The sequence below is a fragment of the Ascaphus truei genome, chromosome 1 (assembly GCF_040206685.1).
Source record: "Ascaphus truei isolate aAscTru1 chromosome 1, aAscTru1.hap1, whole genome shotgun sequence".
NCBI classification, from domain to species: domain Eukaryota; kingdom Metazoa; phylum Chordata; class Amphibia; order Anura; family Ascaphidae; genus Ascaphus; species Ascaphus truei.
In genome coordinates, this window is record NC_134483.1 from 225,983,068 (window position 1) to 226,007,189 (window position 24,122).

General features: G+C 39.7%; 1 protein-coding gene across 5 annotated transcripts; it reads left to right on the top strand.

Annotated features, from left to right (window-relative positions):
* Window positions 1–6,899: 6,899 nt before the first annotated feature.
* NREP (neuronal regeneration related protein) lies at window positions 6,900–22,623 on the top strand. 5 transcript variants are annotated; one of them, XR_012801818.1, is made up of 6 exons: window positions 6,900–7,278; window positions 8,614–8,676; window positions 9,537–9,703; window positions 13,872–14,046; window positions 15,471–15,548; window positions 20,911–22,623. XR_012801818.1 is itself a non-coding variant. In XM_075601772.1 (4 exons), exons 2-4 carry the CDS (start codon window positions 8,632–8,634, stop codon window positions 21,031–21,033), a joined length of 246 nt encoding a protein of 81 aa, XP_075457887.1. In that variant the 5' UTR covers window positions 6,917–7,278; window positions 8,614–8,631; the 3' UTR covers window positions 21,034–22,623. The 5 variants fall into 5 exon arrangements, 3 of the variants coding, with proteins under 3 accessions (XP_075457887.1, XP_075457879.1, XP_075457869.1); XR_012801817.1 differs by lacking the exon at window positions 13,872–14,046 and having other exon boundaries at window positions 6,903–7,278; XM_075601772.1 differs by lacking the exons at window positions 9,537–9,703; window positions 13,872–14,046 and having other exon boundaries at window positions 6,917–7,278.
* Window positions 22,624–24,122: the final 1,499 nt, after the last annotated feature.

Below are 24,122 nucleotides of genomic sequence, written 5' to 3' on the forward strand. Positions count from 1 at the left end.
ACAAACTATTTGCACAACATGAAGCATTTTGCACAAAAAGTAAGGTGTAATTGGCTTCCTTGTATCCCGCATCACAATACCGTTAGAATAACCATTAACTAATTGCTTGACTAAAAAACAGTTTTGGCCAGTCTTTTTCATCGCGCAGTTTTAAGGGGGAAAAAAAATACCTTTTTAATCGCCGTCCCTGACCCTCCTTGGTTAAGACTAAAACACACTATGGCACCTTGAAACAAACTAGCATCACAATCCTAAAACTGCGAAAAGTACACAAGCCGCGCCCCCAAGCGTTTACATAAGAAACACATTATGAATGACACGCAGGTTGCTAAATCCAATAACATATAGAGAGGATAATAACTCCCAGCAGAATTGGGGGCAACTGCAATCCTCTGTCCACATGAAGAGCTACAGTAGCTTCCAGAAAGCCTCCCTTTTACCCAAGAGTGTTTGTGGGCAATTAAATAAGTCTTCATAGGTATGTGTTTTTCCTTAAACCACATATTAAGCTGTAGGTAGACCATATTAACATAAGAGCCTCAAAACAGAGTGACTAACACTGCAGACTGAGCATTCGTGGCAAATTTACATGTTCTACCACTTGCACCGTGACTCATTGAAAGCCCAGCAGATAACCTTCTTAAACTCTGAGTTTGAGGGAGTAATCAACAAAAGCTACAAGTCTACATCCTTTATACTCCATTTCAGTTTTGGTGATTAACATACCTACATGTATTGTCTTAGGCAAACCAAGAAAACCCACCATATATGTTATATGCTTCCAGTATTCTGTCTACATGCTTGGAAAAGGCACAGCATTTTGTAGGACCATCTTACGAATCACATATACAGCATAACTGCAGTCATTTGTTCAAAGTCCTAAGCACTGGCCTATGCCTGTCATAACCTTTTTTTCTGCCATTTAACCAATACCTCCTTCCTCCAGGGGAGCAATTACAAAATACTGTATCTACATAATCAATGGCTCCTACCATGACTGGGCTACTCTATGTACTTCGCAGGAAGCTGAATGATAGAGGTGCTGGACCTGGCCTGCCATATCAGATCCCCCAATGATGAGGAAGGGGCCAACACAAGGCCAATCACCACTGCCAGCAAAGAGTGCTCTGTCCCTCGCTGCTTGTAGGAGGGACTCAATACCATCGGAGGTATGTGTGATGGTAGAGGTAGCTGGCATCACACAATAAAGGTAAAGCCCAGCTAGCTACCCCTAACAAACTGGGCAAATTGTCTGGCTGACTGCCAGGGACCTCCGCTGTTAATCCGATGGGCCATTAGTCTGGCTGCAGAAATGTTGCAGCATGTACCCAGCATGTTTTCAGCATGTACCCAGTATGTACCTGGGTCTTGTTGGTGATTGCCCCAGATTGGTTTTAGAATACTCGTCGGCACTACAGTATGTCATGCTGTGTATTTTGTGTATTTGTTGGTTCTGCCAGAATAAACTCTGTTTATTCAATTTCTTTGTCCTGTGCTTGGTGATCGTGATCCCGGAAGATTTTTGGTGTTAAAAGTGCTGGTCTCCCGTGACAGTATGTAGCAAGGAAGTCACCCTATCAAAGATGACTGTACTGACAGCATGGAATAGTCTGCTTGGGTGGGAGGGAAGATAATAACTGCACGGTTCCTCTGCTGCCTAAGGCTAAGGCCCCACTCCCCAGTCAGCGCGCCCGCACTGCATGCAGGCAGCGCGCTGACAGACAATTGACCGCTACCTGCGGTCTGTTGGGAGCGGGGGCGTGGTTTGAGCGGGGGGGGGGGGGGAGAGGGGTGGTACGAGAGCCCTCCGCTCAAACCACGCCCCCCCCGCTCAAACCACGCCCCCGGCTCCCGCTCCCAACAGACCGCAGGTAGCGGTCAATTGTCGATCCCTCTCTCACTCCCGGAGCTCCTCGCACTCTGAAGCCAGGCACAGAGGGAAGGACACACAAAGGCACTCACACACACAGGCAAATACACACGGGGGGGGGGTGAATCGGAACAGGGGGGAGATCGGAGCAGGTGGGAAATCGGAAAGGGAATCGGAGCTGAAGGGGGAAATCGGAACGGGGGGAATCGGATTGGCTGCTGGGATGTCACGTGACGTGACACTCGCCAAAACCACAAGCTCCTTATAGCTCCGGCTGGCTGACGCGTCACAGCACGCAGTCAGCCACGCCGGAAGGAGCCAGCGGGGCATCTAGAACGGGGGCAGCGGGACCAAGGCCTAACTGACTTTCCCTCAACTTTCATACCCATCAAACATCTGCTTTGCACCCATGAGCTGACCAATCCACTCCTTCCACATATCTTCCTGACCACTATCAATCAGGACAGCACAAGAGATAATCTACCTGGCTACACACCTGCCAGTTAACTCCAACAACCTATCGTTCCCAAAAAAACAGAAGCGAAGTTGAGGCTTAGCATCCACGCCTGCATGTTGCCCCCCAGCCTAAATGTCTCAGGGCTCATTCCTTAAAGTGCACCTGGTCTTTTTTGCATAATCTTATCAGCTGCTGACACAAACCAGCAGATAAGGAAATAAGTAATATGCTGAAATCCATGGAATTGTATTAACTCATTCAATGCTAGAAGAGCCAGAACTAATGTGTTTTACCAATTAGGCTCACAGACGAGTCACTTGTGTTGCATTTATATCCATTAACTGAGCACATGAAGCAGAAATAAAAAAATAATAATCAGTAAAGCTAATGAAAATGGTTAATAATTCTAGTAGCGTAGCATTAAATACATAGCTCTAAAAAAACCTTCTGGTGAATTTAAGGCAGGTTTATATACAATGTATTGCAGTAACATGACAGATTTTCAACATGTTGTTATAGATGAGCTTTAAAAAGTATTAAGTATCTAGACATCTATAATAATAACATTGCAAGTTGATATTATTTAACATATAACATCCAGCAAATTATATATAGGAATCACAAACAATCTGACCAAAAATTTAGTTTCCCCATTTTGCCACTTACAGTATTTAAATTATTTAATTACAAGGTAATTTTCATATCTGGGTGATGTTCTTGAATCCTTGCAAACTTGGTAAAATCGCAGCAGTTATTTTAACTCATTCAAATATTAACACAATGTACAGTAAACTCACCGCTTATAGGATATTTTATTAAGGCACAATTTAATAATCCCTCCACACATACACTTTTAGATTGACTGAACTAATTCACATTGGTTACTCCATCTTTTTACAAGTTTGTTGTGCAATTTTTGCCCCGATGTGCAATGTACATTTTTCTTAAACCTAAACATAAGGCATTTTTTACTACAGGAAGACAGCTGTTGAAAAACTCTACATCTGTCCGTTTTTTTTTTTTTTTTTAAAGCTGCAATTCAAGCGGTTGTATTAATTTTTTTTTAAATTCAATATGTGCATCAATACAATCTACACACTAACAAGTGATTAGCTAAGTTGCTGATTGACCCATTCTCCTGTAATCGATCGCTGAAGATACACTAAATGCATTGAGTCCTCTTCTGCTGCACCGACGGCCAAAGTTCTATGAGGAAGATCAAGAGACAAGACAGGCACTAGATTTAATTGGTTCACTGCTAGAGAGGGCAGGGCTCAAACAGGTGATGCTGTTTCAGAAGGTGAAGGGGATGTGACTTTGTAAATGGTTGCTATACGAACAAATATGCTTGTTACATTACAATACTGTACATTAAAAATATCTGTAACCATGCTGTAAAATGGCTGCAGTCATCTCTCCTGCTGACAGTAAGGCCTGGTAAATTATGGGCATGCCAGCAGTTATCATGGAGGTTTGCCCTCACACCCTGGTGAGGTGTCATATGTCCCATAGGAAGTGACAACATGCTGTGTGTCCACAGTTAGTGACATCAGAGATGTGCCTGTTCCTAGGTGATATAAGACACAGCACTGTCTAAAGTTAGTTCAGTTCCTGTTGTTGGCTGCCTCTGTTCAGTAAGAGGCACATGGAGGTCTGCAACATTGTTGCAGTAGTCTGATGCAGAGCTGTGAGTCTGGCAGCACAAGGCAGACAGAGAAAAGCTGTTGGAGGCTGATGTAAGAACTATGAGACAAGGAGCAAGTCTGAGTGCAGGCTTGGGAGGAGACAGCTTATAAGACTGTGACCAGGGACCTGGCACAGGGACTATCTCCCTAAAGGGGAGATAGGGAACCCACCAATTAAGGGAAGAGATACCTTTCAAAGGGAAGTGCGGTGAACATGGGAGGCTGAATACACCCCATTGTGGAGGGCAGCTGGCCCACCGTACTAATAAAGATGTTCCTGATTAACAACACTCTCGTGTGCAAGTGTGGAGTTATTGCACAGAGAGAAGCACCACAGAGGAGTTCCTCATCAGACTCATCCCCAAGCGGACGCCGGGATCCTGATGAGGTGGAGGCGCTGCACTGGATATAGGTAGGACTCAGCACACTACCTCAGCTGCCTGTCTGGGTTGGCAAATCCCCACGCACCATCATGCGGGAGACTCAGGAGTCCTGTTGCCAACAGGTGCACCACCAGACATCACACTGTAATGGGGACTGGTTAGACCACAGGGGCCAATATGAGATTGGGTGGGTCAGGCCGGTCCAGAAAACCCATTACATATCTTTAAAATAGTTTTTTTTAAATGCTACAAATATTTTCTCATAGTACAGAACTGATTTATTTAAAAAAACAAACACATGTAGGATATTGCTTGAATTGCAGCTTTAAATTAATTAATAAATAAATGTAAAAACAATATATAACCGCTCTCATTGCACAAGGGTTGTTGGTTGCAAGACGTGCAGGAGACACTTACCTGAAGAATGGCCACCTTTGGGCTTCAAACATTATATTTTTATATATTGCCTTGTCCTTCATAAATTAAAGAGGCATTTGAATTTAACTACAAGATGCTGCATTTGCAATTAATACTTTTTTTTGCGGGAAACCTATGATACTGTAATGGGGAGTGTTTATGGGTGCGATGTCTTTCTTTTTGCTCGTTTGTTCAGATTTACCGCGTGGCCACACTGTTTTGAGACAAGCACCCAAATGAAACATTGAGTTGAATCAGACTTCTATATTCTCTTGCTTGGATATTGGGTATTTTCACTTTCCTCTTTCTAAAGAGACTAAGGACCGTATTCTATATATTGCCGTTTGGGCCCATGGGATTTTTTGTCCAATAACATCTTCAACAGCAGCTTCAATTACCCACTGACGTCTTAAGTCATTCTGTCCCATTGTGCGAAGCAGTTCGGATTTTGTTAAAAAGCGGTTTATTCTTTTTGAGGTTTGTGGAAGCTGGTAAGTTTGGTGATTCAGATGGACCTCCACATACTTATCCTACTGATAAATCTTTATTTTTTGATGCCACAAGAGTTAAAACACTTAGCAGTCAGTTGGCACCACGTGTTTCCCTGCAGAACATCCAGTTCTTAATAAACTAACAGAAATGTGCAAACCCAGACAGTGCAGTCTATACAAATTCCAGAAAAAAAAAAAACTTCCATCACGATCTGTCCTAGTTGACAAGGTTCAATCTAATACCCCCCCTCTCCTCGCTGTTTTGCTTGTTCAGTGACATCTGTCACCAAATGCCATTGCCAGGGGACAGAGAAGTATCTCACTGTCAGCTGAGCTGCTAGGCTCATGCAGGGCAACCACTGCATCATCTGACCTCTCCTGTGCCCCTTGTATCCACGATTAGTAAGATTATCTGAGCAAGAATTGTATCAGTAATCAATTATCTGCCATTGTAATTACTCCTGGTATTCATCATGTCACTGTATTTCTCTTATTTTACTGATCTGCAATCTATGAGATTACTGCTGCTAAAAATTAGGGAGATTTGACAAGTTTTAGATTGTTTGGGCATCATGATTTTTTTTTTTACTTCACTTTCAGCGAGGGGCCTCAATGCGTTTACTGCTCCTACCCCCAGCAGCAAAAGGGTTAAGATGCAGAGAAGAGGGGTTCTGGACTAAAGAAACATATTTTACAGAATAATTACATATTGTACTTCAAGGAGACACTTAATTATTTGGAGTCAATATCACTGAGATACATTCACATCAATCCTTAAGATTGAAAAAATAAATATTAATATATATATATATTTTTTTTTTATTAACCTACTCTGATGATTTGGTGATGTAATGCAACAACCAAACCAGAAACAAAAACCCAAATTTCCCATCTACTACTAGCTGGCTGTGAAATAGTAAACCCCTTTTTTTTTTTTTTTTTAGAACTGCATTAAGATTTTGCCTTGGGGGGGAGGGGGGGGCGACGACGGAGACGTGAGGGGTTTATTATAATTATTGCACACCAGGTAAGAGAAGAAAAAAAAGTGGGTTGGCAAATAAAAAGGGGATAATCTAACAAAGAAGACACATCCAGTGCACCATTTCCCCTCCTCCTCTCCGCGACAGACATGCTCAAAAATGGGAAGGAGGCAGCCGCACGTCTCTGTCCCCGTTGCCTGAAACGACCTCTGCTGCAGGTTTCTGATTACAGTGCGCGGCTCCCCCCTCTCTGCTGGCAGCCAGCCACGTATGTGCAGCAGCAGCAGCATCAGCCTGGGCCGGGGTGCATGACTGGGATCCCAACCAATCTCCTCTCACTTTATTTGGCAGAGGGAAGAGGGAGGGCAGAGCTGCCCCGCCTCCTGATGCTAACGGATGGTTCAGGGGGCCAATGCCTACATGCACAGAAAAGGGGGAGGCTGGGCCTTGTCTGCAGAATGGGAGCAGCAGGGATCATACGAGGACTGTGCAGTGCATTATTGGGGGGGGGCTGCTGCTTTTACCCCACCCGCAGCAAAGAGGAGGGTATGGGGGGGGAGGAGCCGGGCCCCGGGAAGGGCTGGGCTGCAGGCGGTGGCCGTGGCTGGTATTGGTGGGGAGGTTCTGGTTTCCAGACGGTGGGGTGGGGGGGAGACTTTGAGTTGCAGATTATTGCAGACTAAGCAGTCTGGCTCTGCAGCAGCAAAAGCGGAGGCCCTGGGAAATCGGCCAGGGACCGTCCAAATTAGCTCGTTAATTCAGACTATCCCACACAGACAAACCTAAGCCCAGCCTTGGCCAGAGAAGAGGTGGGGAAGAGACTTGTTTTTAGACCCCCTTCTGTCAGAGCTGCACTTCTTCTTCTTTCTCGAAGTACAAGGACTTCTCTACCCAGAGAGATCCCCGAAGCAAAATGCCCCCCTTAAAGCCACCTCTTTGTTAACTAGGTAAAACTAAGGACAGAGAGTGGAAGCAGTGAGCAGAGCCGCCTGCCTGTAAGTATGAAACCAAACCCCCACCCTACCCATGAACAGCCTGTCTTTGTGCTGCTTCCTTCCCCAGCAGCGTGTCCCTGCTGCAGTGTGTGAGCAGGGACAGAAGGGAATGGCTGTGCCTGCTCCTAGTTGCAGAATAGAATAATGACATCATGCCAGGGGCTGCTGAGCGGGCACACACATTGCATCTGGATTGTGCATCTTCATCATGGGGACATTTTGCAAATGTTTTAATGTTTTTGGAGGTAAACTTTGACGCAAACATACTTTTTAACAGACCTTGGTTAATGTCGTGATACAGCTTATTATCTTCTTATGATGACGGGTAAAGTAATTATAATTCACCTCCTAGAACTTGTCTAATAATTTTACATTAGTTTGGGAGACCGGGAAAGCAGTTTTTGCATGTGAAATATATATACGTGTGTATGTATGTATGTGTATATATATATATATATATATATATACACACACACACTTTTTTTTTCTGGTTTGTGAATATTAACCCTCATTAACCTGCACAATATACTCTGGGAACCCCTCGAATACGGAAAGGCAGAACTTTCCAGTTATGTGAAATCCCTAATTTAAAAGCCCCCAAAGTATGCATTCCTTTACCATTCACATTCAACAATGTACCCACAATGTTAATTATAGTGGTCGGGTAACATTTAAATGGTCTTTCCGATAAAAGTTAAAGGAGATGCAATATTTACTACTTGGCAACAATGTTAGATCAGGATCACCGAAGTTAAGTACATTGGGTTTGGATTACACAGGAACACGTTGGCACAATGGCTTCCCCTGCTTTGTCTGGCACTAACAGTTGATTTCTAGAAAGGCTATGTAATAGAGAGTGGCATTTCAAAAATACACTGCAGTGTGTGCCTTTTTGTTCTACTGAAGTGTCTGACATACACAGGTATGACTGGGAGTACTAAGATATATGCATTTTGTGCTGGCTGGGAGAATGACTATCTACCTCTGCTGTTGTCTGATTCAGTGTGTGAATCACTCAGGGTGCACTTCTAAGTTGTGAAAACAGCTAATAATAGCCCCAAGCTTTGCAAGGATATGCAATAGACGTGCGTTGGCTCATGACTCTGCTGAGCATTATGTATGTATATATACTGTACTATTCTGAATTTCTGCACACTGCAGTGAATTTATAGATTAGAAATCATTTCTGCAGACAGCCGTACGTATAAATTGCGCCACAAGTAAAGCCATCAGAGGATAATGTTTCCTAATCTGGGCACTATGATTAACAATGTCTCATTCATTCATCTTTGTTTTTCATTTATATACAGTAATGCAAAAGATTTTATTTTTCAGATTGTTCTTCTTGTGCTAATGGCTACAATGCAGTTGCAGGACTACCACCAGATTGTTAAAATGGTAAGAAGAAGAAAAAAGACAGCGTGTTGTATTAGTTTTAATATATAAAACACTATTTTTTCCTAAAAAAACAATTCACTTGTGATTTAGTGAAATTTCTCTATGTGGCTTCACTTAGTTTTGTGCAGTGTAGTGTTTGATTTCCAGCTCCTCCCATTTCAGAAGCTGGTTATAACAAAGCTAGGGTTCGTATGAGGACAATAGCTGCCTTCCATTTCTCAAACAATGAACTGGTTCCTTATCCAGGAACAATTCAGCTTAATTCTAAATGTATCCTCTATGGTTGTTGATATTACTTTATGAAATGACAAGTTTTATAAAACAGATTTGTATTTGAAAGTCATCCAGGAATATACCAGAATAAAGAAAGGATATGTACATGAAATCTTGCTTTTTGTCCTCAAAATCCTATATATTCTTTATATATAAGAAAGATTGAGATATTATTAAATTCCTAAAAAGGCAAAAATAACCCCAGTTTTTATGTGCGCATTGTAGATCATAATCAATGTATTTCTAGAGATGGGTGAATTTGATGCAAATCGTTTATTTTATTTTTTTTGGTATTCCGAATTAAAAAAAAATAATAATACTTTGCTGGTATGGTATACATTTGTTGCATCTTTTTTGCACATTTGTGAACTTTCGCTAATTTCTGCATTTATGAGGTATTCAAATAAAACAAAAACTGTGTTTTTTGGAACATTAACAAATTTGTGAATATTCGAAAATGTGAAAACACAACAATTTTCGTGACAAATTCAAAAGTTGGCGAAAAATTTGCCCATTTCTAGGCATCTTGTAAATGACAGTTTTAAAGTGCCTCTATGTTGAAATTCTTGTTCTGTTTTTAAAAACAGATACATTGTTTCACCTTTTAAAGTGATAGAGGGAAGAGCATCATAAATACAGTTGAGCATGCCACCCTTTAAGAATGGAGTCAGCAGAACAAAATGAAAGCTATTTGTCAAAAAAGTTCTCACTCCGCTTCTGTTTACTCACATAAGGAATTATTGGAATTCTCCAGGTAATTTATCATGAATTATCTTCATCCAAAGCCTTTCTCTGCCTGATACTGTATCATGCGATTGCAATTAATTTTAGCTGTAATAGTTAAGATTTGTTTTATTTATTTACTATATTGAATACACTTGTGAGAGGCTCAGTTCAAACTGTGCCTTAACTTTTTAGACAGATATTGAAACTACTCCTTTGTTCCCCCCTTCCAATGGGCTTCTTTTGACTGGATATTTTTATTCCCTGTAGGGGAAGACACCTTACAGGGAAGTAAATATGGGTCCATATAAAGTCATGCACAACCTCCTAGTCCAGGTTTAAATAATCATATTTACAGTAGGTTAAAGCCAATCCAGATCGAGCATTCGTTGTTCATATGAATAAATGCAATTTCTTTTACCTGTATCAATTTTAAATGATGAATTTCTTCATTTAACGATGAGTGGAGTCCAGGAATATTCTACTCGATTAAATACTATTTCAATTTGTGTGTGTCCTTTTGTAACAAAAATATGTAGGGCCCTTGTTTTGATGTATCCTTTTCTGCCCCATTTCACCTGGAAAGTTTTCCCTCTAGGTCAGGGGTGGGGAACCTTTTTTTAAACTAAAAGACCATTTTATTTAATAGATATCTATACATATATATTTAGGCTCTGTACTGTGTTTAGGTTTCACTGGATGTGCACTGAGCTCTGTCTGTGTTTCATGTTCTGTCTCTGTTTTAAAATAACCTTTTTTCTGCCAAGGGCCATTTGGATATAACATCATTCGCGGGCCATACAAAATTATCAACTTAAAAATTAGCCTGCTATTTTGGTCAAACATTTAATTAACTCACCCCTAATGTGATGGCTGGAACTGCTTCTCTTTGGTGAGGCGTGTGATGTTAGCTGGTGGGTGACAGTGACTGGGGTGGGTGACAGTGACTGGGGTGGGTGACAGTGACTGGGTGGGTGACAGTGACTGACTGGGTGAGTGAGTGAGGTATACGCTGCCCCAGTACTGTATATGTAAAAGGTTTGTTGGCTTGAGTCTAACATGAGAGGTGATAGCATCAGATCAGATCCAGTGAACTGGGTGGGAGAGAGACTATAAAATTGGTCTTGATGCACTGACACAAACACATGCAGCCATTTTTGTGGGACAAATATACATTTCACACTTTATTTAGACACTTATCTGTTATAGGCTTACATGCACTTTCTAGGTATTTGATACAGCATGCTTTGATAAATGATGTCCATGGCCCCAAATATTTGGGACATATATGCCAATATAAAAGCCGTTCCCAGGGAGATTCAGAATGCAAGTGTTGGGAAATCCTAAATCTTCCATTTGGGATGAGGGAATGGTTTTCAAGGAGACAGCAGATTAAAAAAAAATATATATATACACACACACATACCACACACATACACACATACCACACACACACATACACACATACCACACATACCACACACAGACTCCCTTCCCCTCCCCTCCAGCAGCGCCTGCAGTGGTTTGGGCTCCTCGGGTTGAGCATGACAGCCGAGTCCAGAGCCGCACTTCTCACTGTAAACTCCGCACTGGCTGACCTCTGGTAGTCCGCAGGTCAGCACAGCGCGGGGGATGCTGGGTTGGCGCTTTCCTGCTCTCCGTCCCACGTTGGGAAGAGGGGGGGAGCGAGCTCACAGGCAGCAGGCCGGACACCCTGCTTGCCCTGCGGGACCTCGGCTCTGCGCATGCGGAATCGCTGCCATTTTTTTTAATATAAAGGGCAGAGCCGCACAGGGGCCGGACCAAATGATTTTGCAGTCCTTATGTGGCCCGCGGGCCGGACGTTCCCCACCCCTGCTCTAGGTGAAGGCTTACTTTGAGATTTGCGTAAAAATTCTTGCAAATTTGGCAAACATTGAGCATTTACAAAGTGCTGAAGATTTTTAGAATGAACAACTTTTGCAAAACTTCGCCCAGCACCACAACTTTTCAGCGCGATAGCATGAGAAATTATAGAAAATAATAGACAGCACAAGGACATTTGTACTGTATGCATACATAATAATACACCACAGCACTTAAGATTAGTATTATACACAAGGAGAAAAAAAATACTTAGGTGTCAGTAGGCCTCAAAATGAAACCACTTAGGCTACACTTATAGTGCCGGCGACGGTTGCTGGAAAATCAAATAAGATGACTTTCAGCGATCGCAACACATCCGTGGCACTTACTATAAGCGCACGTGATGGCAGCAATGCGTTTGTTTTATCCCAACGCTGTCGCTGGCACTATAAGTGCAGCCTACAGGGCAGCCTGAGAAATAACCTTCCAGATACAGTAAACGTGTGACAATGACAGAATTTGTAGGGAAAGTGGGAAATCAATTTTTCATCATCTAAAGGTGAGTACTAATTGTTGATATCCATGCTACAGGATACACTTGGTGGCACTGCTGCTTTAATGCAGCCATTACAGTAAACTCATTAAGTCACACTTTACAAAAGGTCACTATGTCCCTGTGTTGAGTGCAAGTCACCAGTGTGGTACGCATAAGATGCAATGTGATGATCAGTAATTGGATGCTGTTGATGAAAAAAGTACATTTGCTGTTCAGCTAAATGAAAATGAATTTGATTCTGAAATGTTCTGGTTAATCATTATGATTTGGAAATGTAATCCTATGTTACAGCCTATTCTTGCAATGTCCTGACTTTTGTGATATAAGTTGAGACATTTTGAAACTTTGAAGAGTAGTTTCTGTAATATTTCTTTATTTAAATTTATTTCTACAATTTGTGTTGTACAAGCACCATTCTTCAACTGGCTGACTATGTGGGATTGCACCTTTTGAACAACATATGTAAGAGTGCAATAAATGTAACGCACTCCGCTATATACTGTAATTACATCTCAGAATGTTTGAAAATGATATATATGTGTGTATGTATATCTATATATATATATATATATATATATATACACACACACACACACACACACTCCCATAGATGAAGTATATGCACACAGTAACCAAGGGGGTCCTGCTGACAAAAAAGACAGCACACCTCAGATATAATCCAAAAAAATGTGTATTGTGAACACAGGGCAGCCAACGTGTCGGTCCTCACAGAGGGACCTTCCTCAGGGCAGTGCAACAAGTGACTGATCTGGACACTCATATATACCCCCACCACTAAGTAAAAAAAACACCTAATCCTAATCGTAAACTCTGTGAAAACCCATAAAAATCCAAACAACAACCATAGGTACCACCCACTGAACTCAGAAGACCAATACTGAAGAATCCAATGCAAGGTACTGCAAGCACCAATACAAACATGGCACACGAAAACCCGACATCAGGGCTCCGCGTATGTACAAGCTTGTTATATGCAATCGCGTAATGCAGTACCACATCCGTGGCAACCAATAGGGTGCGCGCTCACAACGTGATCACATTGAATACAACCGACCGCATCATTGGATAAGCGTACGTCAGTGTATGAACAGCCGTAAGCTATATGCAATATACTGCGCATGCGCAGGCTCACGTCGTGGAGTCGTATCCTTAGCAACGTGTCTATGACAACCGACGGGATCCGTGCGCACGCAACATGCCAGGGTGGCTTATGTGCAAATGCTGGTTAAAGCATCTATGTAAACAAAAAAACTCCACTATTACTGTCCTGCGCATGCACTAGTATATCTGGCAACGTGGAATACCACAATGACCCCACAGCATTCATACCAACTGATAGAATGCACGCCCACATAATAGCAGTGTCACACATGCGTGAGTGAAAGGGAATTCCTCCCACTCTGTATACATCAGCGTCACAGCAACCAGATCAAAGCATATCCATGATAATGTAAGCTACTGACATGCCACAGGAATCAAAACAAACAAATAACCTGTCATGAAAGCACTCCAGTGAGGTTTTAGTTTATTCCCTGTGTCATGGAAGAATTGTGACATGATTTCAATCACCCCCCCCCCCCCACTTGCGATGACCTTTTATTGAAAACGAATTACCTAAGGTGCCGATCAAGTAGTTCTGTCATCTATCAGCAAAGATCCTGCTTCCCAGGGTTCACTAAATGGCTGTCTTTCAGTTTCAATCAATCCTTTAGTCAGTGAAACTCACCAGCTACAAAGTATTCTTATATTACTAAGGTAACATTATCTATTATTACAGTTTGCAGCTCAAACTACTGGAAATATTGGCAACAAATGATCACAAACAGGAAAGTATTGCAAAGATCTTGCGCTGGCTGCTGGGGAAGTGTGTTAAAACCTGCTGTTGAAATAAAGGATGCTCATTATATTAAAACTCATTAAAAATTACAATAAGTTGAACTAAAAAAAATGCAGTAAGTATTATCTAATACTACAGAACTGATTTATTAAAAAAAAAAACATTTATGTGGAATATTGCATGGATTGCTCCTTTAACATTAACATATAATGTGCTGGATTGATTAAAATACTTAATCCTTTCTGCCATATTCATTGAACACCTCACCACCATGTTAGCTATTTGTAGTCCATTCACATACCTGTCATTAATTTAGCGAAAGTATGAAATGCTCTGCCGTATATTTACATATATATATATATATATCTCTATATCTATATATATAAATATATATAGATATAGAGATATATATCTCCTAATTGTTCTTCATCACTCTGGCTCCTAAGGGCTCACTTGTCAGTATTATTGTTAAAGGTCTAAAAGGTCAATTGAAGTTTGATGTACATTTGGGGACATAACTCACATATTTGTGACTTGATGAGAATAGGGGACACAGTTTTTGTACTATATTGCAATGCATAAAAAAAACATGTTAAAAAAAACAGATTTTCTGCAGAAAATGATTTTTTGAGCTTGCCAATGACCACATTGAGGGGGAGATCACTTAACATTTACTTTTACACTGCATTGCAATTTAATCAGTAGATAATTGCAGAAGGAAAGCTATAGCAGTACCATATTGTAGAATCAGACATCTTATTTCTTTGTTAAAACTGGTTATACTTATGTTTTCTTGTGCACTTGTAGGCTTTTGCAAGTTGTGATACCTTTTCCTGGCATAATAGTCATATTCAGTATGCTGTGAAGCCGCTTTTCCAAGTTAGGGAAGCTCTGAGCACAATTAATTTGGATGGAGGTAAGAGCTTCCGTGAAATGGAGAAGTGACTTCACAGCATATTGAGTAGGGGCCTTATAGACAATGCTCCATATATAATGCTAGAAAACCGAAGCTTGAATTGATTTCAGTGAAACAGGCATACAGATGTAACAAGCATTATTACCCCCGTTAACGTGGAATGACGCAAGAAGTCACTTGGTAAGTATTGCGTGCGTTAAGGAGATACTGCACACATTATCATTGTTTTCAAAGGTAAATTGTGAGGTAATTACACGTCGCGTTAACAGGAGTAATAAGCTTGCTGCCTCTGTATAGCATTGTAGTGTGCCAAATTTTTTATATATATATATATATATATAATATTAAGTGAAATTTACTGTCTTCTAAAGGAAAATTTGCATTATGAAGCCATCCCCCCTTTGTTTGAAAATGTTGTACTGGATTTTTGAATTTCTTGTGACAATCACACGCTATTTTCAATGCCGTTCGTCACTTCGCTGTAATGTTGATAAATCGCCAAAGCGGTTGCTTTTATGAAATTTTCCACAGCTAACACCAACATATACACTGTTAGGAATAGTGTCTTTTAAGTATCATAACTTGTTCACTTTAAACTTTGTGAAACGGTTTGTCTTTTGCAGGTGTATGAGCCAAGTTTGACAATCTGGGGCAGTCAGGAACCATATAAAACCAGGCAAAGAGATGGGAGATTTCCTGAGGTAAAACTTTTCAGAATCTTGTATTGGTGCACTTTTTAAATGAGGCCACAGCAGCTTCCTCACAAGATAAACCACGCACCCAACTGCCAATATTTAACAGATAATTTTCTGAGGATGTACCCTCCCCCATGAGTTCAGCCCATGTGATGAGTCTGTGCTGAATTCATACAGTTAGGTCCGGAAATTATTGGACACTGATACAGTTTTCATAATTTTGGCTCTGTACGCCACCACAATGGATTTGAAATGAAACAACCGAGATGCAATAGAAGTGCAGACTTTCAGCTTTAATTCAAGGGCTTGAACAAAAATATCGTATGAAACGTTTAGGAATTGCAACCATTTTCATACACAGTCCCCTTATTTCAGGGGCTCAAAAGTAATTGGACAAATTAACAATCATAAATAAAATGTTCATTTTTAATACTTTGTCGAGAATCCTTTGCAGGCAATGACTGCTTGAAGTCTGGAACGCATGGACATAAACAAACGCTGGGTTTCCTCCTTTGTGATGCTTTGCCAGGCCTTTACTGCAGCTGTCTTCAGTTGTTGTTTGCGTGGGTCTTTCTGCCTTAAGTTTTGTCTTCAGTAAGTGAAATGCATGCTTGATCGGGTTGAGATCAGGTGATTGACTCGGCCATTGCAGAATATTCCACTTCTTTGCCTTAAAAAAACTCCTGGGTTGCTTTCACGGTATGTTTTGGGTCATTGTCCATCTGTAAAGTGAAGCGCCGTCCAATCAACTTCGCTGAATTTGGCTGAATCTGAGCAGACAATATATCCTTATACACTTCAGAATTCATCCGGCTGCTTCTGTCTTCTGTCACATCATCAATAAACACTAGTCACCCAGTGCCATTGTCAGCCATGCATGCCCATGCCATCACACTGCCTAACCGTGTTTTACAGATGATGTGCTATGCTTCGGATCATGAGCCGTTCCAAGCCTTCGCCATACTTTTTTCTTCCCATCATTCTGGTACAGGTTGATCTTAGTTTCATCTGTCCAAAGAATGCTGTTCCAGAACTGGGCTGGCTTTTTTAGATATTGTTTGGCAAAGTCTAATCTGGCCTTTCTATTCTTGAGACTTATGAATGGTTTGCACCTTGTGGTGAACCCTCTGTATTTGCTCTCGTGACGTCTCTTTATGGTAGACTTGGATAATGATATGCCTACCTCCTGAAGAGTGTTCTTCACTTAGCTGGATGTTGTGAAGGAGTTTTTCTTTACCATGGAAAGGATCCTACAATCATCCACCACTTGTCTTCCTTGGACGTCCAGGCATTTTTGTGTTGCAGAGCTCCCCAGTGCGTTCTTTTTTTTTTTCTTTCTCAGAATGTACCAAACTGTTGATTTGGCCACTCCTAATGTTCCTGCTATCTCTCTGATGGATTTTCTTTTCTTTTTTTTGCTGCCTAAGGATGCCCTGTTTCACTTGCATTGAGAGCTCCTTTGACCGCATGTTGTGGGTTCACAGCAAAAGCTTCCAGATGTGAGTGCCAAACCTGGAATCAAATCCAGACCTTTTACCTGCTTAATTGATGATGAAATAACGAAGGAATAGCCTACACCTGTTGATGAAACAGCTTTTGAGTCAATTGTCCAATTACTTTTGGTCCATTGAAAAAGAGGGGGCTACATATTAAAGAGATGTAATTCCTAAACCCTTTCTCCAATTTGAATGTGAATACCCTCACATTAAAGCTGATAGACTGCACTTTAAGCCCATATTCATTATTTAACTGTAACTTGAATTTATTTTGGTACACAGCCGAAATAACAAAACTTGTATCAGTGTCCAAATATTTCCAGACCTAACTGTATGTCCCACTTCAGTTCCATCTAATCAGTTTTTTTTTTTTTTTAGGAATCTGAATCTTTTCTACTTGTCTCGGATTTGACATAATAAACCCAAATTAGCAACGTTTTGAGTCTCAGGCTTAGCCATCCCAACTCCAGTTTGCATGGATGCCAGAAGGTTCTCTGAAAGTCCTTGGTTGGAGTAAAGCCAGAATAATAATTGATTCTACCGAGCCTACCGTTTTTTTTACCAGGACTCGGCTTACAATTGTCTAAATTAAATGTAGACACTAAAGAGTCAGAGTAGGAAATAATTATTCTTTAAGTTGTGGTTGGTCATTAGCGCCTAAGCTAGATATAACTTACACTTTTTTGAAACGTAAGTAAAAAAGCGGTACAAAAAAAACTAGTAAGATACTGTACTGTACTTAATTTTGTTCTCAGGGTCTAGCTGTAGAATGACTCATCTTGGCAGGCAATTATTTTGGCAGATAAACTGGCAAATAAACAAACCAGAAACTGACTAAACAAAGTAGAATGTTTTCCTTTTTTCCATTAGTGGATTGAACTGTTCTGTTAACCAGTGTGTGTTCTTTTTGTTGTTTAAAAGCAAATAACTTAACATTCAGAACTGAATATCCTTATGAAGGGCTACGATAACGCCTCACACATTTGAGATCCTTCTCCTCTCCAGGTCTTAATCTATTTAATATCTTTTTAGTTTCCCGAGCCAGTCACAAACACAATGTGTGTTAAACGCAATGGGATATATGACCTTCTGCATGTTGAGACTTTGTACGTAGATATAGTGATATATTGAAAGAGCCTTCGTATTCTTCCAACATATTCTTTAAAGTTGCATTTTGCATAACTTAGTGGAAAAACGAATAGCTTAGATATGGCACTAAAACTGGTATAACAAGGGAGAAAAATATCCAATCCTCCATTTTGCTTCCTGGTACAAATAATCCTAAAATTAGCCCAAGTACATTGATACATTTCCGACAACAGTACATTCAGTTTTGGAAACTTGATATACTGTATAGCCCCTGTGTGTACAGAACTACTTATACAGGCGAGTGAGAAGACCACAAAAGTGAGGTACATTGAGAAGTGTTCCAGGAATGGTAAGAAAGCTAAATGAAAAGCACTGGCAAGAATTATTTTAAACAATATATAATGTAAGAAAGGAACAAATCTATTTTGTTAGAGATTGACTAGGAGATGTCTGACTAGGAGGAAAATGTGCTCCTGTACCTTTCTGTGAAGCACTTTAAAATCCATTATTTGTTTAAATAGCTGTCCAGAACACTAAAAAGATAGAAAGTACATTAGGAATAAATACTCTGATTATGTACTATCCTCATCTGTGGTGTATAAGCAAAGCTACTAATGCACAAGTATTTGCAAAAGGCTATCATTCTTTCATGTGCATACAAAAATAACCGATCTCCATGTCTGAAGTGTTGGCACAGAACTAAATGTAGCAGGAAAACCTGGCATTCAATTTGCAAATGAATTAAAATAAATAAATATTGTGTTTGGATAAGTGCTTAATATCTTATCTGTTAAAATCACGGTACATACTTCTCTTAGTCCACGATCTGCTGAAATGCCTTACTTTAAACATAGAACACATGGTTTGGGACTCTGACTCTTACTTGCTTATCTGGTCAGTTAAGAATAAAGGCTGCCTATTCCATCTCTGTTAATACCAAATGTTGTACTGTACATTAACCCTTTTGCTTCAAGATGTGCTAATGCTGTGCAATGTGTATATATTACTGCATATGTACTATATATTTCTGTACTTCTGCCATACCTGATGAAGAACGCGGTATGGTTTGTAAGCTTGTAACTTATCACCTATTTGAAAGTCCAATAAAACTTCAAAAACTACCTACTCCTTCTCAATACGGCCACCCAGCTTTTAAAGCTGGAAGAATCTGCATTGAATCTTCAATGAAGAAGTTGGCAATCAGATCTAAATATCACAAGCAGGCTAATATATTCTGCTCAAAAGAGCCTACAGTCAGGGGGAGGTGGGTATAGAGGGATAGTTCTTAAACTGTGAATGTGCTGATCGGGGCAGCACTTTCGCACCAAAACTACCACTGAAGTCAGTAGGCATTTCTGTGTGGTGCACGATCACAGTTTAATGACTACCCCCCTATACCTTGATGTTTCATTATCACCCTTCTCCCTTCCTTACGGCATGCTCCCTTAAGAAGAATATGTTAGCGTGCTTGTTTTTTTTAGTTGTTTCATTATGTCTTTCAACGTAAATAATTGTGTTTTATAACAAATAGCCCCCATAGTGTGGGAAATGTTCTAGCTCTAGTTGAAACTGAGGGTGCATGAAATAAATAGGCAATGCAGTGACATTTGGTGTTGCAGCCTTTTTTTTTACCTTTTTTTTCTATCTCATCGATACACATTTTTGTTAACTAGTTCTCAAAAGTGGACGTTTTTTGTTTAATGGAAAAACAAAAACCTTTATTTTTTAATGTTGAGAAATCCCATTGGATTTGATCACATGGCAAGCTTTCAACTTCATAAATGTTTTCACAGCTGAAAGGAACTGCCCAAAACAATGCTCTGGGAGCCTTCCAAAGATTGCAGTCTGTGTGCATGTTTAGGTTCTGCTGCTAAATTTCACATCCTGCAGTAATGCCCACCTGACAACTTTGCTTTAATGGTCTACTGTTAAAAAGACAGCTTTGTTGATTTGAAACTTCTTAATTAGAAATACAGATTATCGCATTCCTTATGGCTGATTTGGATCACAAATATTCTTCAGCAAAAACATAGAAATCAGTATAAATATTTGCTTGCCACTGTTGCAGACATGGGCTTGTATCTCTTAAATTTAGACCAGTTAATGTGCACCTACACGTTTATCTCCAGATATATTTTAAAGGAGTAGTGGATAAGGATGGTCAATTAGTGTAAGAAATAGCCTTATCTAGACATGGTGTATAACTGTCAGATATTGTTAATCAGAAATGAGAGATTTGCTGTAGATAGCCATCTCCATACATCTTGTTAGACTGCAGCTTCTGATTATTATTTCTATCTATCTACCTATCTATCTCTTGCAGAAGCTACTAAACATGTTTTAGTTCTTGTGTGATCTTCACCCTTTATTTCCCATAACATCAACGATGCACAGATCCCCACAAATCTAATTGTTTCATAACAAGAACGGTTATAAAACAACGGGATATCTATTTTACCTTATTGTCCAGTTTTCCTCTTTTATTGGGCATATTATTTGATCTCCTGCATCCTTCTATTCCACCTCTTTCTCCCGTTCCGCCACTACATGCTTTCTGTTTAATAGAGCAGGAGTGGATAAAGTAATTTTTTTTTTTGCATTGGCCTTCTACTTACAGTACATCATGGGAACAAATGAACCAATTTGAATTTTGTACCCACCTCACATTTTTTTTCACATCAATGGCGTCAGCTGCTATTTTTTTCTCAGTATAGACACATACATCTATACATTGTTTTATTTAATGGAAAGTTCCTGATCTCTTTCTTTTCCCTCCTGCATAGGGACATCTTCATCTCTCTAAGGAGGTCAACCACAAGGAGAACAATGGAGCTGTGACATGCCTGACTCCAGAAAATGACTGCGAACACCTCTTCACTGAAATTAATTACCTCTTCCTTTTTTAATCATATCTCTTCCATGTGTAGTGCATTTGGTTTATGGTTGTTAATATGGTCATGATGTCATATATTGGGAATCGTTCCTGTGTAAAATCATCAAGTGTAAGAATGTACGGGACTCTGAGCCTTGCTTAGAGAATTACAATGGACAATGTTTACCATAAATCAGTTTTTACAGTCTGGGTAAAGTAAAATGTTCACAATGTGAATCCATGTTTACACGCAGTACAGGTGGGCCTTGTGGCCTGTTTCTACCACAACAATGTCTTCCTCTGGTCAAACTCCACAGCTCACAGGAAACTGAAAGACTTCCGCCTTTCCTCTTCCACAACTACAGTTTACTCTTTAAAACAGTACCCTCGCAGAGGCTAAGAGTCCCCATTTTATTGTGTATTACTTTCACTTCGATGTAGCATACTTGTTAGTTTATTTACATCTATCGTCTGTATATCTATATTTTACCCATGTACACTTTTTAATGTATAGAAATAGTTGTTTGAAACACATTGTTTCCTTGTGGTAAGTGACAGAGAAGCTGCCACGGGATATGAGACACTGATGAATGGTGCTATTTTGGACTTCTAAACATGCTCCTTGGCAAGGTAGCACTGGTGGGAGTTATTTTTTACTTTCATGTTCTAAGAAGGTGTTGGTATTTTCTCCTGATTGTTGTTCTTTAGACGGGACTGACTTTTTTTTTTTTTTTTGTGTGTGTGTGTGTCTTTAGTGTGGCTTTTTTGCTGCAGTCTTTTATGGTGAATAACTGCTAACAGAGCAAGTGAGAAAAGGTTTTTTTTTTTTTTTAATATACCGGGTAGGTTCACCAACAAAGTAACTGTTGTGGTGGGAGCAATCACAAAATTGTAATTTACACAAACTCTTATCTACGTCCCCTTCCTACTATAAAGAAAAATAGCAATAATATTTCACTGGCCTTGCAGAAATCTTTAACTTTTTCTTTGTATTTTATTTTCTAGAAGGTTCATTTGAAGAAAGAGGCAGGTATGTAATTGTCCTGTGGTCTTACTTTTAGGAGCAGGTATTATTTTTAGTAGCAAGGCAGCTAGTAATTTTGCAATTTTTTTTTTTAGCTGAGAAAATCGGTAAGATTTTGCTTACAATTAACTTCTGAATTTTACACTTTTGTTTTTGCTCTCAATGACCAAACAAACAAGTAACCAACTCACGAATGCTGTTGTGTTAGACACAATCTGGAAGCCCACCTTATTTTCTTTTATATAACTCTGTCTTTAACTCTCCCCTCACAGTACAGACTGTGTTCTGAGCTGTTTTAGCTTTTGACAGTTAAATACAAATGCATGATTTGCTTATACTGTACTAGTTTTTCTTTTCCTCTGTAACTTTTTCCTTTTTTAAGTGTCATATTGTAAGATTAGAAAATGTGAGCGGTGCTGTATATAATAGAGCAATGAATCAGTATTAAGCAGTTTGTGTCATTTATGTATGGTTGCAGTTGTGTATTGATAAAAATGCAAGCTTTTGTAATAATGTGATCTTTAATGATGCACTACAAGTACCCTATGTATTTTAACTATTTTAGTAGAATTTGTTCAATAAATATGCAAGCTCTAACAATTTCCAACTCCTGTGTTCATTTGTTCAAATTTAGCAGTGCTCCTAGATTGTGCGTTACGTTTTTTTTTTTTTCCACCAAGAAAATTTGTATGTCAAGTAAGTTATGCATTTAAATAAGAAAATAATATATGGCTATATTTGTGCATTTGTTGCACAAATATATCCACAGATCATTTGAACGTTTTTGCAATTCCATTTTCTAAAATCCTTGCACGAACCTTGTTTTAAATACATACTCTTACAATTTTTATATTTTCTTGGTATTATTCCATTCACGTTAGTTGGGTATTGTTTACACCTATTCTAGAAAATGTCTAAAGACTAAACACAATTGGCGTAGAAAGGCAGGAGCAGATAAGATAATAGTACAGACTGGGGAAAAAAAACCTTAAATGCATGCTTGCTAATGCAAGAAGCCTGACAGATAAAATGGGGGAGCTTGAATTAATAGCTTCTGTACAAGGGAGCAGTATTATATCATAGGCATTACTGAAACATGGTGGGATGCAACTCATGACTGGGCAGTTAATTTAGAGGGTTATTCCCTTTTTCGGAAGGATCAAACAAATAGAAGAGGAGGTGGATGTGTTTTACATGAGAGATTATCTGTGAGATTGAGGAAGATAAAATACGGTTCCACACAAGAGTTTAGTGTACAAAATTAAGCAAATTGGACTCTAAAAATAGTTTCACCAGGATTGAAAACTGGTTGAAGGATTGACAACAGAGTTGTCATAAATGGAACTTTTTAAAGTTGGACTAAAGGTGTGAGTGGAGTACCTCAAGGATCGGTACTGGGACCCCTGCTTTTTAACTTGTCTATTAATGACCTTAAGGTTTGCTCTCTATGCCAAGTCTCCATCTTTGCGATGTCACTAAATTGTGTAATGTAGTAGAATCACAGCAGGGTGTAATTTTCTCTCCAGAGGGATTTGGGTAGACTGGAAACTTGGGCAGGTAACTGGCAGATGAGGTTTAATACAGATAAATGTAAGGTTATGCATTTTGGTAAACTAAGAATAAACAGGTGATTTACAAATTAAATGGGGATAAGTTGGGGTAATCCTTGATGGAGAAGGATTTAGCAGTGCTTGTAGACAGCAGGCTTAGCAATAGTGCCCAAAGTCATGCAGTAGCTACAAAGGCAAACAAGATATTATCTTGCATTAAACGGACAATGGATGGAAGAGAAGAAAACATAATTATGCCCCTTTTATAAAGCATTAATAAGACCACACATTGAATATGAAGTACAGTTTTGGGCACCAGTCCTTAGAAAAGACATTATGGAACGTGCAGATGAGAGCCACCAAATTAATAAAGGGGACGGATAATCTGATTTATGAGGAGAGGCTAGCTAAATTAGCTTTATTTACATTAGAAATGAGGCATCTAAGGGGATATGATAACTATATACATATATATATATTCAGGGACAGTACAAGGAGCTTTCAAAATAACTTCATCCCAAGGGCAGAACAAAGGACACTGGGTCATCC

Bases quoted from the DNA above. Each gene is read 5' to 3' on its own strand.
- NREP (XM_075601754.1), top strand. From the start codon at position 7,431: ATGCCAGGGGCTGCTGAGCGGGCACACACATTGCATCTGGATTGTGCA. The intron at 8,677-15,470 runs GTAAGAAGAAGA...TGTCTTTTGCAG, and splicing joins ACCACCAGATTGTTAAAATG to GTGTATGAGCCAAGTTTGAC. The intron at 15,549-20,910 runs GTAAAACTTTTC...CCTCCTGCATAG, and splicing joins GAGATGGGAGATTTCCTGAG to GGACATCTTCATCTCTCTAA.